General features: G+C 59.6%; 3 protein-coding genes across 3 annotated transcripts; 2 read left to right on the forward strand and 1 right to left on the reverse strand.

The window, feature by feature from the left end:
• Positions 1-1,720: 1,720 nt before the first annotated feature.
• On the forward strand, positions 1,721-3,541 carry HRG_04477 (uncharacterized protein; the record flags this gene model as incomplete). Its single annotated transcript, XM_044862948.1, has 3 exons — positions 1,721-2,169; positions 2,226-3,463; positions 3,531-3,541. The coding sequence occupies 3 exons, from the start codon at positions 1,721-1,723 to the stop codon at positions 3,539-3,541; spliced, it is 1,698 nt and encodes a 565-aa protein (XP_044721562.1).
• Positions 3,542-5,328: 1,787 nt separating this feature from the next.
• Positions 5,329-8,855, reverse strand: HRG_04478 (glycosyl hydrolases family 35 domain-containing protein; the record flags this gene model as incomplete). The annotated part of the gene is made up of 8 exons (XM_044862949.1): positions 5,329-6,707; positions 6,779-7,382; positions 7,448-7,516; positions 7,576-7,710; positions 7,778-7,873; positions 7,935-7,967; positions 8,030-8,276; positions 8,344-8,855. 8 exons carry the CDS (start codon positions 8,853-8,855, stop codon positions 5,329-5,331), a joined length of 3,075 nt encoding a protein of 1,024 aa, XP_044721563.1.
• Positions 8,856-12,380: 3,525 nt separating this feature from the next.
• Positions 12,381-13,265, forward strand: HRG_04479 (mid2 like cell wall stress sensor domain-containing protein; the record flags this gene model as incomplete). Its single annotated transcript, XM_044862950.1, has 1 exon — positions 12,381-13,265. One exon carries the CDS (start codon positions 12,381-12,383, stop codon positions 13,263-13,265), a length of 885 nt encoding a protein of 294 aa, XP_044721564.1.
• Positions 13,266-14,177: the final 912 nt, after the last annotated feature.

Consider the following 14,177-nt stretch of genomic DNA (forward strand, 5'->3'; position numbering starts at 1 on the left):
TGGTAAGGCGCAAGCCATGTCTGCCTGTCAAAGGTGTGCTGGCTGCCTCGTCGATGCCAGTCGGACAGGGGCGAGCAAACAGGGCGGCTGCTGCCGTGGACGAGCAGGTCCCCGGCCTTGCCCAAAGCGTGGTCGACGGTGCCCCAAAGGGGAAGGTTTAGCGCTCAGCCCTCGGTCTCAGCGCCTCTGGCCGTGCACCGACCGAGGTAACATTGCTGAGATGAGCTAAGCCACAGCGTTGTTTTTTCCACCGGGGCCTCGGTGATGGAGGGCAAAGTAGAATAAGCTCGCGAGGAAAGCTTGTGCAGGAACCGCCGAATCCCTGTAGGGGGCCAAAGGGGGCTGGATAATTGATGCAGATCAACAACGGAAAGTCACCGGTTGCGCTCTGCAATCCGAGCTGCATGCAACAGCAACCACCAAGGCGGTATCTGTAAAAGCTACTACCGAGATGAAGCAAGACATTGGTCTCGGTTGGTCAGCGGGCAACTCAAAAAAGCATCAAACTCGATGCGGTTCTGCCACTCTTTGTCTGGTTAGTACGGCGGTATTTTGGGGTGTTTTTTAAGGTTTCAGCTCCAGGCATGTCGCGCCATCTCAACGCCCGTCGGCGTGCTTCGAGTCGAGACGAACGAGCCGTTTGCATTTGTTTGGTTTCCCGTCGGGCCCAGTCGAGACTTGAAGCGAAGGGAAAGAGACGCATGGTTTGTTCGCTCGTTCGTTCGTGGCATCAAGCTAGCTGCAGCAGCCGTCGACATGCAAAAGAGAATCCGCATGCAAAGTCGCCCGAGACGAGACCGGTGGGAAAAAAGGGGGGGACCAGAGAGGCGCCTATGTGGCTCCCAATTCCCCCATTCAGCCGCACCATGGCTGCCGGGATCTGCGGGCGGCGTCTGCCGTCTCAGGATTGCCGCGGCGCTACAGACGGTTCTAGGCTCGAGGAAATTGATGAGGCGTTTCGAAGGGGGGAGACGAGATGATGCTGCAGAGAGAGGGGGGGAGGGGGCGTGGGGAGTGGGGAGTGGAGAGGTGGAAAGCATCATCAATTGCTGCACTTACCGGAGCTGCACACACTGCACCGCCTGGCCTGTCTGGCGTGTTCTGCATGTACTTTGGTGCAGTGTTCGCTCACACGAGGTACGTACGGAGTACATCGCTCGGCACTACTGGAAAGAGCTCTAGCCTTGCGCGGTCGCCGCCTGCCTGCCTGCCTGCCTGCCTGCCTGCCTGCCTGCCTGCCTGCCTGCCTGCCTGTCCGTCATCGCCCTCTCCTTCCCCGGCCCCGGTGACTTAATATCTCGCAGACGAACACGGTAGGCACGATGCTACCCGCTCTGACAGCCCACCCTCCTTCTCCCCTCGTGTCTGCCGGCATACCCGTACCCTCCGTCTCCGCACTCGTGCAGGGTACCTTGAAGCCGTGCCGCCCTCGGGGGACGACGCCTGTACTCGGATTGTTAAGTACCTCGCCTCGTCTCTCTGCATCCACCTCGTTGCAACCTCGTCTTCTTCTCCCTCGAGCCACTGCCTGCTGGTCTGGCCGTGCGTATCACCAACCGAGGCTCAGCTCCTCCTTCGTTTCGATCTCGTCCGTCTTCGCCGCCCACTCACCGGAGACCCCAACCGACTCCGCCCGCTCAACAATGTCCGCTTAGACGCTTCTCCGCCGCCAGTGGGAGCCCTTCCATCTCAGGGCCCTTGCGGTCGCCGTCGCGGCGCAATGGGCAATACTCCCTCCTCGGAAAGGCTCCGAAAGGCCCCTCACAAGTTGTCCAAGCCGAGACCGCCCAGCCTGGCGTTTGACTTGGCAGAGGATCTGTCGAGGGAGAGCGAGGGCCTGTCTTCGCCCGCCAGCACTCGATACTGCCATAGTTACCTGGCCGGCTCACGCCGCACCACGTCATATCAACACTTGCCGTCTCCATCGCACGACGGCCATTCTCTGTACCGCCAACCTTCTGTCGCAAGCATCTCTCCCTCGGCCCCCTGCGAGCCTTGGCGACAGCCCGAGCCCTTCGACACCGTCGTCTGGTGCCAGCTGCACGCCCCGGCCCTTGGGCCGTCCATCCCCGATGTCGCCGGCTCCGACATGAGAGGTCGCCTCATCAGGACCAGGTCCGTCGTCTACCCAAGCGGCTGCGCTATGCAGTCGCTGACTCGGGCGTACAGGTTAGTCTGTCCATAGCTTCGACACATCCACCCCCTGCTAACATGGCCTCTCCCAGCTTTCATAGCAATGCTTATTCACCATGCAACCCGCATGTCCGTGACCGTCGGCGGTACTCTACCATGGACTCGGTCCGCAGTCCAGATGGCTACGGTGGACCGCTGGAGATGGACTTCCCGCTTCCTCACGTGGACGACACCTTTGGCGTCTTTGCTCAAGCTACCGACTCCAACAGCCCCCCTAGCCTCCAAGAGCGTGCCAAATCGACGTCGTACGTTCCCATGCGCCGTCGGTCCATCTATCAGACTCCCGGAGTCGCCACTCGAGCCGCCAGAGACTATCCGCCCTTGCCGACCAAGCCTGTTATCCAAATCAGTCACCTGACCCCCGCGGTCCACACATCCGGCGGCTCATCCATCTACTCCGACGACCCTGCTTCTCCAATTTCTTCCAACGGACCTGGGTTGCAGGAGCGATCCGTGACACCCTGCGACGCTAACTACAGACAGCTGGGGGGCATCGAGTTTGGTACCTTGCGCATCACCAACGGCTCTCCTATCCCGAGTCATGCCGCCCACAGCGACGATTGGAACGAACAACTTACGCCACCGCCAGTCAACTCTTCCACGCAGGCCTCTTTCGTAATAGAGGAGTCCGCATGGCCGCTGGGGGACATGGTTGTCGCGAACCCCGACCCAGGGGTCGAGGCGGGACCCAAGTTTCACCTTGGTCAGACGTCACCCAGCCATACTAGTCCCAACCAAAACACGCCTCGCAAGGGTCACAATTCTTGGTTACTGGACAAGGACCGGAAACAGGTGGCCGACACGACGCCTTCTCCACCGACCAGCCCTCGGCCAAATGAAGAAATAACTTGGAGCAAGGGCCCCAGCGACGCCGAGTTTATATCACCCGAAGCCCTGGACGTCCGAACTGAAATTGCCGCCAACTCTCAACCCAATGATAACGAATCTCCTCGGCCCTCTAGCAAAAGCCAGCACGGTTCCGTCGGGTCTGATAGCGGCTTCGTTTCGTCCTCGACCTCCTCAAGACAAAGCTCGCAGAGAACCCTGTCCAAAGCAGATAGCGGATACAGCTCCAATTTCTCACTTCGGTCCATGCGCAGCAATTCTTCCAAGTCACGCCGAGACGCTGAGAAAGCTAAGCGTGCATCTGAGCCCGCGCCACCAAAGGACCAAGCACGGCAGCAGTTCCTTGCGGAGGACGAGGATCCATATCACTTGACCAACCACCAGTCGATGCCGTTGCCCCGGAACGCGTTTGCACTGATCTCGCGTGAGAAAATTCGCCGCCTTTCAACGCGAACCAGCAGAATCCCAAGATTATCACCGTCGACCTCCAGGGATCAACTAGCCGGACCCACTGCTTCCGAGACAGTCATGCACCAGGCAGACGTGGGCACCGCAACGCCTAGATGCAGCCCGGACAAGCAGGAGACCCCAAGCAAGCAAGGAAAACTGCATCGTTTTCTTGGCAGCGCCAAGAGACAGAGCCGCGTGACAGCTCTTGTGTCTCTTCACCAAGTTCCCGAGCCTGTCCCAGCAATTCCTCGCAACCTCGAAGGAAAGCTGCAGGGACATGACGAACAACTGCCAAGCGCACCAAAGAGCCAGGCTTCCCGCACGGAGCTGCGACAGCATCCCCAGACGATCGTATGGACTGAGAATACTATGGACGTCGCCAAGGACAAGGAGCACGGACAAGGCAACAGCATGCCACGTCAACGGCGGGGAGGACACTCCGCGCGCTCGGATCCAAAGCCTCAGCAACCTTCCTCTACAGCCATTCCTGTCCCTCCGTACAGCCCCCCGTCATATACGGAAAGACCGTCAATGGACTCAACCCCTCCTCCGATACCCACCAGGCGCCGGCCACTGTCGGGACCGATCAAGCCGAGCCGCGACGAGCAACGGCCTGAAGCCGGTCTGGACAACGCCACCTCGAAGGCTCGAGGCGCTGGACAGCACAAAGAGGGGGCGGACGGACCAGGACTAGACTCCAGGACTTCCGTGCATGAGGCCGCCGTGGGCTCGCCGACTCGAACACGACGTACTCTAGCCAAGCCAAATCTGAAGACTCCTGCGCGTCTGACGCCGCCGATTCCTCTCAAATCTCGGGCATCTGCGCCGAATCTGGTGAGCTCGCCCACAGAGTCTCCTTATCCACCACTTCCTACGCCCAGCCTGCCGCCCAGCAAGCTAGCACGGCCCATGAGCTTGCGGACTCGCAGCTTAAAGACTGCTCGCGACTTGTTGCCGTCACAAGCCTTTTCGTCGAAGAAGCCAGAAGCTACGCCTTCGCCCTCGCAGAAGAGTAGCCGGGAGGGCTTTCATTGGCGCCCGTCGTCGGCGAAGAACTCGGATCCGGTCCCCGTCAGCACGCAGCCGCAAATGCGACACAGCCATTCGGTTTACGGTCGCCACCCTCCCGTTGTCTATCAGCCTCGCCAGCGACAGACCCGCGACGGCGAAGGCCAAAACTACCGCGTACTCCATAGTTACAACTCGCCAGCATACAAAAACGCCCCTATCTGGGGCTAGAGCGCCCCCTCGACATGAATTTCCACTTCGTACCCTCTTTCTTGTACCAGCCTGTTGCTGGCAGGGTTTTGTCTCAAAGATACCATCATGTGCGCCGCGCATGCCTAAAGTTCTGGTTATTCCTTTTGTTCTGTCAAACAGCGCGCCGCGGACCCGTAACGGCAACCCCATATTCCTTCAGGAAGACAGCAGAGCCTGTACTCACCGATTCCTTTTCCTACATGGCCGACTATCCTTTCTCGAGGGTTTGATCAGCCCTGGCCCTTTTTTTGTTCACGTGTATAATCACCCAACAAGCTCACTGACTGAGAAGCACGCGTGGGGCCCGTGTTCCATCCTTACTATAAGTCCCGCGGTTTTCCTTGAGTTCTGGATGGGTTCTGAGGACGAAAATATACCCCTATGCCAGAAAGGCAATCCGATGAGGAGACTTCCGCATATATATAGAGAACGCATAGATTTGTCAATCTGGGTCTTGAGAGCATGACACGGCGCGTGTTGACGTCTCAGAGGTGCGGGTCGACGTGATCAACGTCTACGCCCATTTGTGTATAAATACAAACTCCTACGCAAAAACAAAGAAATTTACCAGTGAAATGCCTAGTACGCGTGATCTCTTTTGACGTATGGCGTCCCGTTGACCGTGTCCACCTTTTGCCTACTCGTCTGCACGGCAGTGCCGACCTTAAGCCTGAGGCCTGGGACCTTTGCGCCGGCCTTGTCGAGCGCCCAGACGGCGAGGCCGATCCAGTTTTGGCCCTTGTATTCGAGGATTCCTTCGGGCACAGGAAACTCGGTCTGTGGACCGATGTTGCTGGCGTACTTGCCGTACTGGAAGCCGTTGACGAAGAGCGTGGCGCGGTAGTCGGCCGTCGTCTGGTTTCCGCCCTGGTCCTTGTCGAATACAAAGGACAGCGGGATGTCGTAGGCGTCGGACGGGTAGTCGAGGGCCAGCGGGGCGACGTAGTAGGCGATTCCGGGCCCGTCAAGGCCGGCAAGGGGGGATGAGCCGCGGACGAAGGCGTCGAGCGGTGGGGCGGGGAGGTGGTAGCCCTGGCGCTCGAAGAAGAGGCCCCCCTCGTTGAGCGGGCCGCGGAAAGTGTCGGCGTAGTCTTCGCCGCCGAGGTTGCCTGTCAGCTTCCAGGGGGAGATGATGGTGGTGGTGGTGGTGGTGGCGGCGGTAGCGTTGGCGGAGGAGTTCCCGGAGAGCAGGGCGTAGTCGAGGATGCCGCGCGGGGCCTTCATGGTGTCGAAGCCCGAGTTGAAATTCTCGTTGAGGCCCATGGTGTCGACGACGACGGTCAGAACGTAGTGCTCGCCGCGGCGCAGGGCGGGGACGCTGTACGTCGAGTCGGTGTCGTCGGCGACGGCTGGGTTTTTGAAGGATCCGAGAAAAGTGCCGTTGAGCCAGACGGCACTCGCAAAGGCGCTCCCCCCCGCCGTCCGAATCCTGAGCCGCGACTCGCTGCCCCCGGCGGTGAAGTGCCCGCGGAAAACGAGGGTGCCCGTGTGGAAGCCGTAGTCGGAGCCATACAGCGACACGGGCGTCTTGAGCGGGGCGGCGGTGTTGTTGGACGTGGCGTGGTTGGCGAGCGGCCAGGCCGAGTCGTCGTAGCCGGACTGGATCTCGGGCAGCGAGTCGATGCGGCGCCAGTCGAGCGTCGAGAGGTCCGGGACGACGAGCTTGGGGATGGCGATGTCGGGCGTGGAGATCCAGTCGCCCAGCGAGGACTTGGTGTAGGCAAGATTCTTGCCATTGACATGGAGCTGTGAAACGCCCTTTGGGGCGCCAATGACCTCGAGCGTCGTCGACGTGTTGAAGTCGGCTTCAAGGGAGAGCGTGGAGCCGTTGACCGAGGCGGAGCGGATGAGGTAGCCGCCGTTGACGATGACGGCCTCAGGGCTCATCAGGGAGCTGCCGTAGGCGCTGCCGTTCTTGGGGAGTACGGGGATCCAGTAGTTGTACGCCGAGTTGCGGTCTGCACCGTTTGGTTAGGAGGGGGGTGCGAGAGAGCGGAAGGTGAGAGGGGGTTGGGATCGCTCCGCTCACCGAGCATGTAGACAAAGAGGTCGTCGACCTGGATGACCTGGCGGCCCGGCGACGCCTCCCACTTGACAACCAAAGCCACGCCATCGATGGCTTGCAGCGAGTAGCTGTCGCCCTCGAGCCGTGTCACGCGATGATCGTCACCCGGCAAGGCAAACTCGTGCGTCTCCCCCGGCCCCCCGTACAACACGAGCACAGACCTATCCGCAAACCTCTTCCACGTAAAGACCTCGGCTGTCGAGTAGAGCAGCACATGGCCCCCGCCGATGGGGTAGTCGGTGACGTGGATCTTGGAGTCGCGGCCATTCAGGGTCAGCGCGCCGCCGCTCTGCGGGATGGCGAGCGTCCCCGCCGATGTGGGCAGCCGCAGCGTGTACGACGCAGGCTTTGTCCTGGCGTAATCGGTGTGCCGGACGACGAAGAAATTTCCCGTGTTGGCGGCGGCGAGCAGCGGCGTCACGGTGATGTTCTTGTTGGTGCTGTATGTGTCCGTGGTTGGGCCTCCGGGCGTGGCGACGAGGTATCCCGGCGAGACTTTGAGGAATTGGGCTTCGAGCTTGAGCTCCGAGTACTTTTCGCGATCAATCACGCCGTTTTCTCGGATGCACTGTGTAGGAATGTCAACGACGTGCTGCCTCCCGCGCCCCCCTTTTCTTACTCGGACATTCTTACTGCGCCGTAGTCATACGAGGTGTAACCCCCTGGATGTCCGAGATTGCCCCAATTAGTACCGCCAAAGATCTAGTTATCAAGACCCCGTCAGCGAGAGGGAGAAGGTCATGGCTCGCCGACGCTCTCACCATGTATAGGTTGAAAATGGTCACGCCAGCCGCAAAGTTGTTCTTGTAAAAGACTCGCTCAAACTCGTGGTTGATAAGGGCGGAGCATTTCTCGGAGCCATAGCCACCCCATGGATCGAAAGACCCGCCTTGGAACTGGGCCGGACTGTCAACTCGGCCCTGCGGCTTATGCCCTTTCCCCGGCCGGGTCTTGGTCACGCACCTCGACGAGTGAAAAGGGCGTGCTCGGACTCTGCTTCACATGGAGCTGTCGGAAGTTGGTTGGCAGGCGAGACGGAGGCCATGTGGTTGGGTTCGCCTGCGTTACGTCGCCGTTAATTCAATTTCCAGACTTTCCATCTCTTGTCATGACCACGTACACAATCGAAGCCAAGAGGGTAGCTATCATGTCCCTACTGACAGTCAGCATCTACAATCCGTTCGTGCCGGCACAGGATAAAGGGCAGAAACCGACGTAAATGTCCACCGCGCCCACGCCGCTGCCCGGAGCATAGTTGCCTGACGGGCCCACGTCGTTGTTGATCATCGGGACGACAATGCCCGCCTTTCGGGCCTGGTCGATGACATATTGAAAATACTTGCCGTTGGGAAACGGGATGTTGTAGCCGTAGCTATACTCGTTCTCCGGCTGGAACAAGACCACAGGTCCACCCCGGGTGATTTGATGCTTAGCAATGATAGCGCATATCTCAGCCATGTAGCTTCAAGACGTGGGGGCTTAGCGACGGCGAAGGCAAACAACATGGGACAGCGGGCAGGTCTTCTCACTTGTCCGTCGAGCTGAGGTAGTCACCGGCATCGGTCCGCAGCACGCCCTTGATTCTCTGAAGCCAGCCGGGGAAACCGCCGCCTGACACCTCGGCGTTGATGTAAGGCCCGGGCCGGGCGAGGAGGTAGATGCCGGCCTCGGTGGCGGCTTCAAAGAAGGGCTCGAGGGAGAAGACGCCGTCGGCGCGGAACTGGCCTGGCTTGCCCTCGAGAAGCGCCCAGTCGACGTAAAACGACACCATGTTGAAGCCAAGCGCCTTGATCTTTTGGAAGATGTCAAGGTACAGGGATGGCACTGGGAGCCGGAAGGGGTGGAATTCGCCCGAGAACATCATGGCGCGCTCTCCGTGGATGAAGAGCGACTGGTTGTCCCAAGTGACGATGTCCTGGAGGAGCTCGCGCTTCTCCGGCTCATAGACGATCTGAGCGGGCCGGCCGCCGTGGCCAGTGAGGCCAAAGGCGCTGCAAACCGGCAGCGCGAGCGCCGCGACGAGCGCCGTCGATGGCTTCATCCTGGATCGCGATGGTCTACAGAGGGCACTACACCCGCAGACTAATCCGAGGCCACTTACATACAGCTACCGGGCGTCCGTGTGATATATAGCAGCGACCATGGCCCCGCTTGGCCGGCAATCTCTTCACTTCCATGGCCAAGAGGGCAGGGGAGGGGAGGCGCATACAAGCTCTAGGTCCCATGCGCGGCCGGGCGCCGCTCGATGATACCTTGCCAGATCAGCGGATAGCACCAAGGCTCACCCCGGCAGGCCGAAAACGTCGTGTCGGAGAAACCAGCATCATTAGTGACCTTTTCTAGCAAGCTGTATGCAACCGGGGTGTGCAGAGTGATCAGATTGCAAGCGTTTGATTGGAGACTTTTGGCCGGCACATTGCGAGATGCAGACAGATCATCTGAGATGGCCGGCACGTTGAAAGCCTGCAGGAGGCGATATTGCAATGTCCTGGTCGGGGTTGCACCCGCCGGGACGTGATGCGGCAAACCCCCGTGCTGCGTGTTTGGGGGCGTCGATTGATATATGCTTCGCATGCTCCGTATCTGCAGTGTTCAATAAGTTACTTGGTGTCCCTGCTTATGCTTCGTGCCGTCTATTACCTCCAGCCGGCGCTCGACTTTCCTGCGAGGCTTGCTCAACTGCAAAGCCAGGGATGCGCGCACGCTTCTGCAGCCAGTTCATCTTGGCCTCTTCCGTCCACTTGCTGTCGATGCCAATGTGCCTTTAGGAATCCTGCCAGAGCGATGCCGCATGCCCCCACTGATTGAGTAGGTACTCGCCGATGCTGAGTCTCCGGTCCAAATCTAACGTCGCTAGACTGGTCCTCGGCGGTCAGGCGGATGCCACGCTGCAGGGCTAGCTTGACCTAGTGTTGAGCAGCTTCGACTCTCTCCTCGGACATGGCGTCCGTGGGTTTTTCTTTTGAAGTCGTGTAGGGCTTGATAGACATCCGCGCCTTGTGCCAGCTACTGGACGGTGCAGTGTCCACGCTCAACGGCGCCGACGAGGGTTGGCTCTAATCGATACGTTGAGCTGAGGTCAAGCAGGTGTCGTGATGAGTCGCGGCGAGTCGCGACAAAGCGTGCCACCTTCCTTTTAGGACATGGCAAATATAGCAACCGGCAGAGCTTTTTCGTGCCAAGGGTAGAAGCAGGACTACAAGAGTCTCGACGATTCGAAACGGCGCAGCTATACACAGTTTAGCCGAGTAAAGTAGGTAGTCTTCCACATCATCTGTGCTTGTCCCTAGCGCTGCCCATTTACCTACCGGGTAGGCCAGGAACAGAGGACCTTGTCCGCCTCTCCTCGCAACGGCCCAGGTGGACAGGGGCGGACAGGTGCCGTTTTGGTTCGACTGGTAGCTACCGAGTCTGATCATGTCGGCACGGACAGCTTGATAGGCGTCCCACAATAGCGGCTTTTCCTCCGACGTGGGCCCCGGGCAGCACCGGCGGGAACGGGCCTTTTGCAGCCCCATACTTGTCCGTCCGGTCGGGCGCGGGAGGCTGAAGTCTAATATCCACATGGATGCCGTCTCTCGGGTCCCTCTCGTCGCCAGACTCCACATTCGGCCTCGTCTGGACCCTCACCGCGTGCTCACAACATGTCTTGACCGGTCGCGGCCCGCGTTCCATTCACAGAAATGGGCATTCCCGGCCGCGAGACTCCAGGTCCACCGGCCGGCCATCCCTCTCTCGCGTGCGTGCTTGTGAGCAACCGCACAGTGCCTCGCACGCGACTGTACATGACGGAAAGTGTGTCCGGAGATGCTAACGGAAGCTCGTGCAGTTAGTAGTGTGTGTGTGTACAGTATGCATGCAACATGCACACGTCGGTGGTGAGTGATCGGACTGCGCCTTGAAGTGTTCCAACGCACCTGTGAGAGAGAGGCCACCATCCACCATGTACTCGGCCGTAACACGGCGCCTCGGCCCAACCAGCAGTGGATGGATCCAACGCGAGCGATGCTGTGCAGAAGGTCGTATTGCTCGCAGCCAAGCTACTGCCGAGAGAGAGCGCATGCGGGTGTCTGCCCAGAGTCGACGGCAAGCCACGATCAAGTGCTGGATAGCTGGGACAGAGGAGCGTTGGACACACGTTGCTTCGGTTTGGCCTCGGGGCGCAGCTGTCCCCGAAACGCAGTTGTCCCGCATCTCGTCATCAGGGGCGGTTCGCCGGCCAATGTGGACAAGGGACAGGGCGGTCGAGATTGCTTCCTTGTAGCCTCGCCATGCCGGCATGGTTGTTTATTATGCTGTTGGTCCGTGGATTGTTCTTGAACAGGGGGCCCCGAGTTGAGACGTCAGAGAGTCCTCGGTCTGTCGGCCAATCAACAGGCTGACAACGCTGTGCCTCTTGTCGCACTGTACTAAGAGAGTACCTACAGTAGGCGAGCAGGTACAGATTGTACCTACGGTACCATTCCATCTCTCCTGTACAGTACGGTAAGCTGTTGAAGTGGCAATTTCTGGGCGGCGGGATGGCCGGCCGAGACGAATCACAAAAGCATGAGGAGACGTGTTGATCAGGCAATGGGGGCGCCCATGCCAAGCCATGCTCAAGGGGAGGCAGCCAGCTGGAGCGGAGCCAATGCCCAGATACTGTGGTACCGTGCACGAAGCGGTGCCCGTACCGTGCGCTGCCCCGGGCACAGTGCATACAGTCCGGGTACATGCTCCTGTCCGGTCTTCGACCCAACAACTGCGCTAACGGCTGGCCAGGCCTCATCAGCAGGTCGGTTGGGCTAACGTGCGCCTGTACAGAGTACAGTGCCCAGGTATCCATGTCCAAGAGAAGAGCCCGGCGTCTGGAAAGGTAGCGCCCAATCCTGGGCTTGCCCTTTGGGCCTCACACTTCTGACACCTCCGTCAGCTCGACTTGTCGCCCGGGCCGCACTCAGCATCTCCAGCAACGGTAGCCACGTAGGTACCCGTCAGGCATCAGCCGGGTCTCCTACCGCGAACCAAAGACCTGAGGCACTACGGATAACGAGTCTTTGTTTGCCAAGACCCCTGCATCGCCCCCACAAAATCCTGCCGCTCCGTTTCGTCCGCGCCTGCGCCTCGTGATCTCCAGGGCCTCTCACCAGTTCCTCCCACCCTCCCCTCCTTCAAACTCCCTTGGTTGCATCCATTCGCGCGCGTGCACATGCCTGTCCGACTCAGGCGGCACTCTTCCTACAACTCACACAGTACACCCTCTTCAGTCGACTTGCCTTGCTTTCTTCCCCCTCCGTCAGCTTCCTAATTCTCTCGTTTGAAAATCCATAGTCCTCGTTTGCGCCTCGGGTCTTGCCCTTGACCCGCTCCGCTCGCTCCGCCCTCCTGTGCCCTTTCTCTCTCTCGACCATCTCGATCCTCTCCGACGATTACCCAAATCATCGAGCCGACGATTCGCTTCGCGTCATTCTGTCAACCGACCGACCGCGTGCCGACAAGGAGCTCAAGGGGCTCCACGAGTTTTGGCGTCAAGTTGCTCGCCCATCTACATTCCATCGCTCTGTTCACGTCCACCGCATGTTCCATCATGTATTCTCACCGACTCTGTCACCTTTTGGTCGTGGCCATCTCGCTGCTCTGCCTCGCGCAGGCCTCGTGGCCCAGCTTCAGCCTCTTCGGTCGTCTCCTCCTCGTCCCTAGGCAGGCCGTGAGCGCTGGCGATGCTTCCAACTCTGCCTCATCCGCTGCCGCCGCTTCTGGTTCCGACGACGTCGCGAGCCCGTCGCCGTCCTCTCCCCCCAGCAAGCCTTTGACGAGCGAGGCCCCTGTTTCGGCCCCTGCCGAGACGTCGCCTTCACGCCCCGCTCCGCCTGCGCAAACGTCCATCCGGGTGCCTCAGACCAGCAGACCGGCGTCGCCCGCGTCCCAATCCCGTGTTGAACCAGCTGCCACGTCGGCAGCCGCGGCCTCGTCCTCGGCAGAGAAGCAGCCCGAAAGCCCTTCTTCCACGTCTCAGCCTACATCAACCTCCGATGCAGCCGAGAGCAGTGCTTCCACGTTCACGCCCGTGGTGTCCACCTCGATCGAAATCATCACCATGACGAATAGCGATGGCTCCACGACGGTTTCGACGTCGACGTCGAGGACTACATCCACGCCCGTGTTGAACTCGGGGGGCGCCGACCAGACGTCCGGGATGACGCCCAAGACTCGCAACACTATCATCGGCGTGGTTGTCGGTGTCGGCGGCGCCATCGCGCTCGGCGCTTTGGGCTTCGTGGCTTGGCGAATCTGGGGACGCAAGAAAAATTCCGAGGAGAACGACGGCCTCATGGACTACGACATGACGGTGACGGGCATTGAGAAGCCTGAGCCGGGCAGCTCTGCCGGCCCGGGCCCGCGAAGCCCTTTCCAGTCGACCTTGGAGAACTATCACCAGCCGACACAAGTAAATGCGTCGTCCAACTTTTGATTTCCACCACGGCTGAACGGCGCCACAAAGCCGCCCACACAAGCCAACTCGGCGTTTCATCTAGCGATGAGGACTTGATACTGTCTCTTGGTGGTTACCTCGGCGCAATGCCCGCGTTGTCGGCTTGGGTTCGACGACTCGCCATTGTCTTCTCCGACCGGCGCCATTCCATCGCAGGCTGTGGAGCACCTCCCCCAAAAAAAGATGGAGTGGAAGATAAGTCGGCAGGGAACAAGGTTGGGGTGACAAAATGGAGGACCGCCACTTTGCCTGGTTGCTCTTGAGATGGCGCGGAAATCGCCTTACACAATGCATAGCGAGCCTTTGTCGAGCATTCTAGTTTTAATTTAGCCCTCTGGTGTATGGACACCGATGCAGCATTGTATCATGACACCGAGTGGGCTTGTAATCTCGTGGACCCGCCTCGTCCGGCACCTGGCGATTCGACGTATATTCTTGCCAATACACTGTCCGCGCGTTGGTTCTTTGTCGCTATTACTCTTGAGAGCCTTGACATGGACCGTGCTTGAACCTTGGGCCTGTATCGAGGTGATGGCGATGATGGCGATGATGGCTTTGAATGAAAGGGTCATCTGCCCCGACATTTCCAGGACATGAGCCCAGTGTGCAGTGCCCTGCCTTGCTACGTTGCCAGACTATTCTTGGAGCCTCCTGCCCAGGGTTGTCTCGATGATTTGGAAAGGTTGGACACGACATACGGATAGATGGAAAGCAGTTCAGGGAGACGCTAGCCACTCAACCTTGTATTAAAGTAGCCTACCCGGCCGGCCGGCGCCAGACCTAATAATATGGCGACACCGTTTGCCGGGTGGCCGAAAAGGGGGAGGGGAGCAAGGAAAAAGGAAAAGTTGTAGTTTTCGGTGAGACGTAACCTCGGACTCGTTGGAATGC

Source organism: Hirsutella rhossiliensis, assembly GCF_020360975.1.
Source record: "Hirsutella rhossiliensis strain HR02 chromosome Unknown scaffold00004, whole genome shotgun sequence".
In the NCBI taxonomy this organism is placed as follows: domain Eukaryota; kingdom Fungi; phylum Ascomycota; class Sordariomycetes; order Hypocreales; family Ophiocordycipitaceae; genus Hirsutella; species Hirsutella rhossiliensis.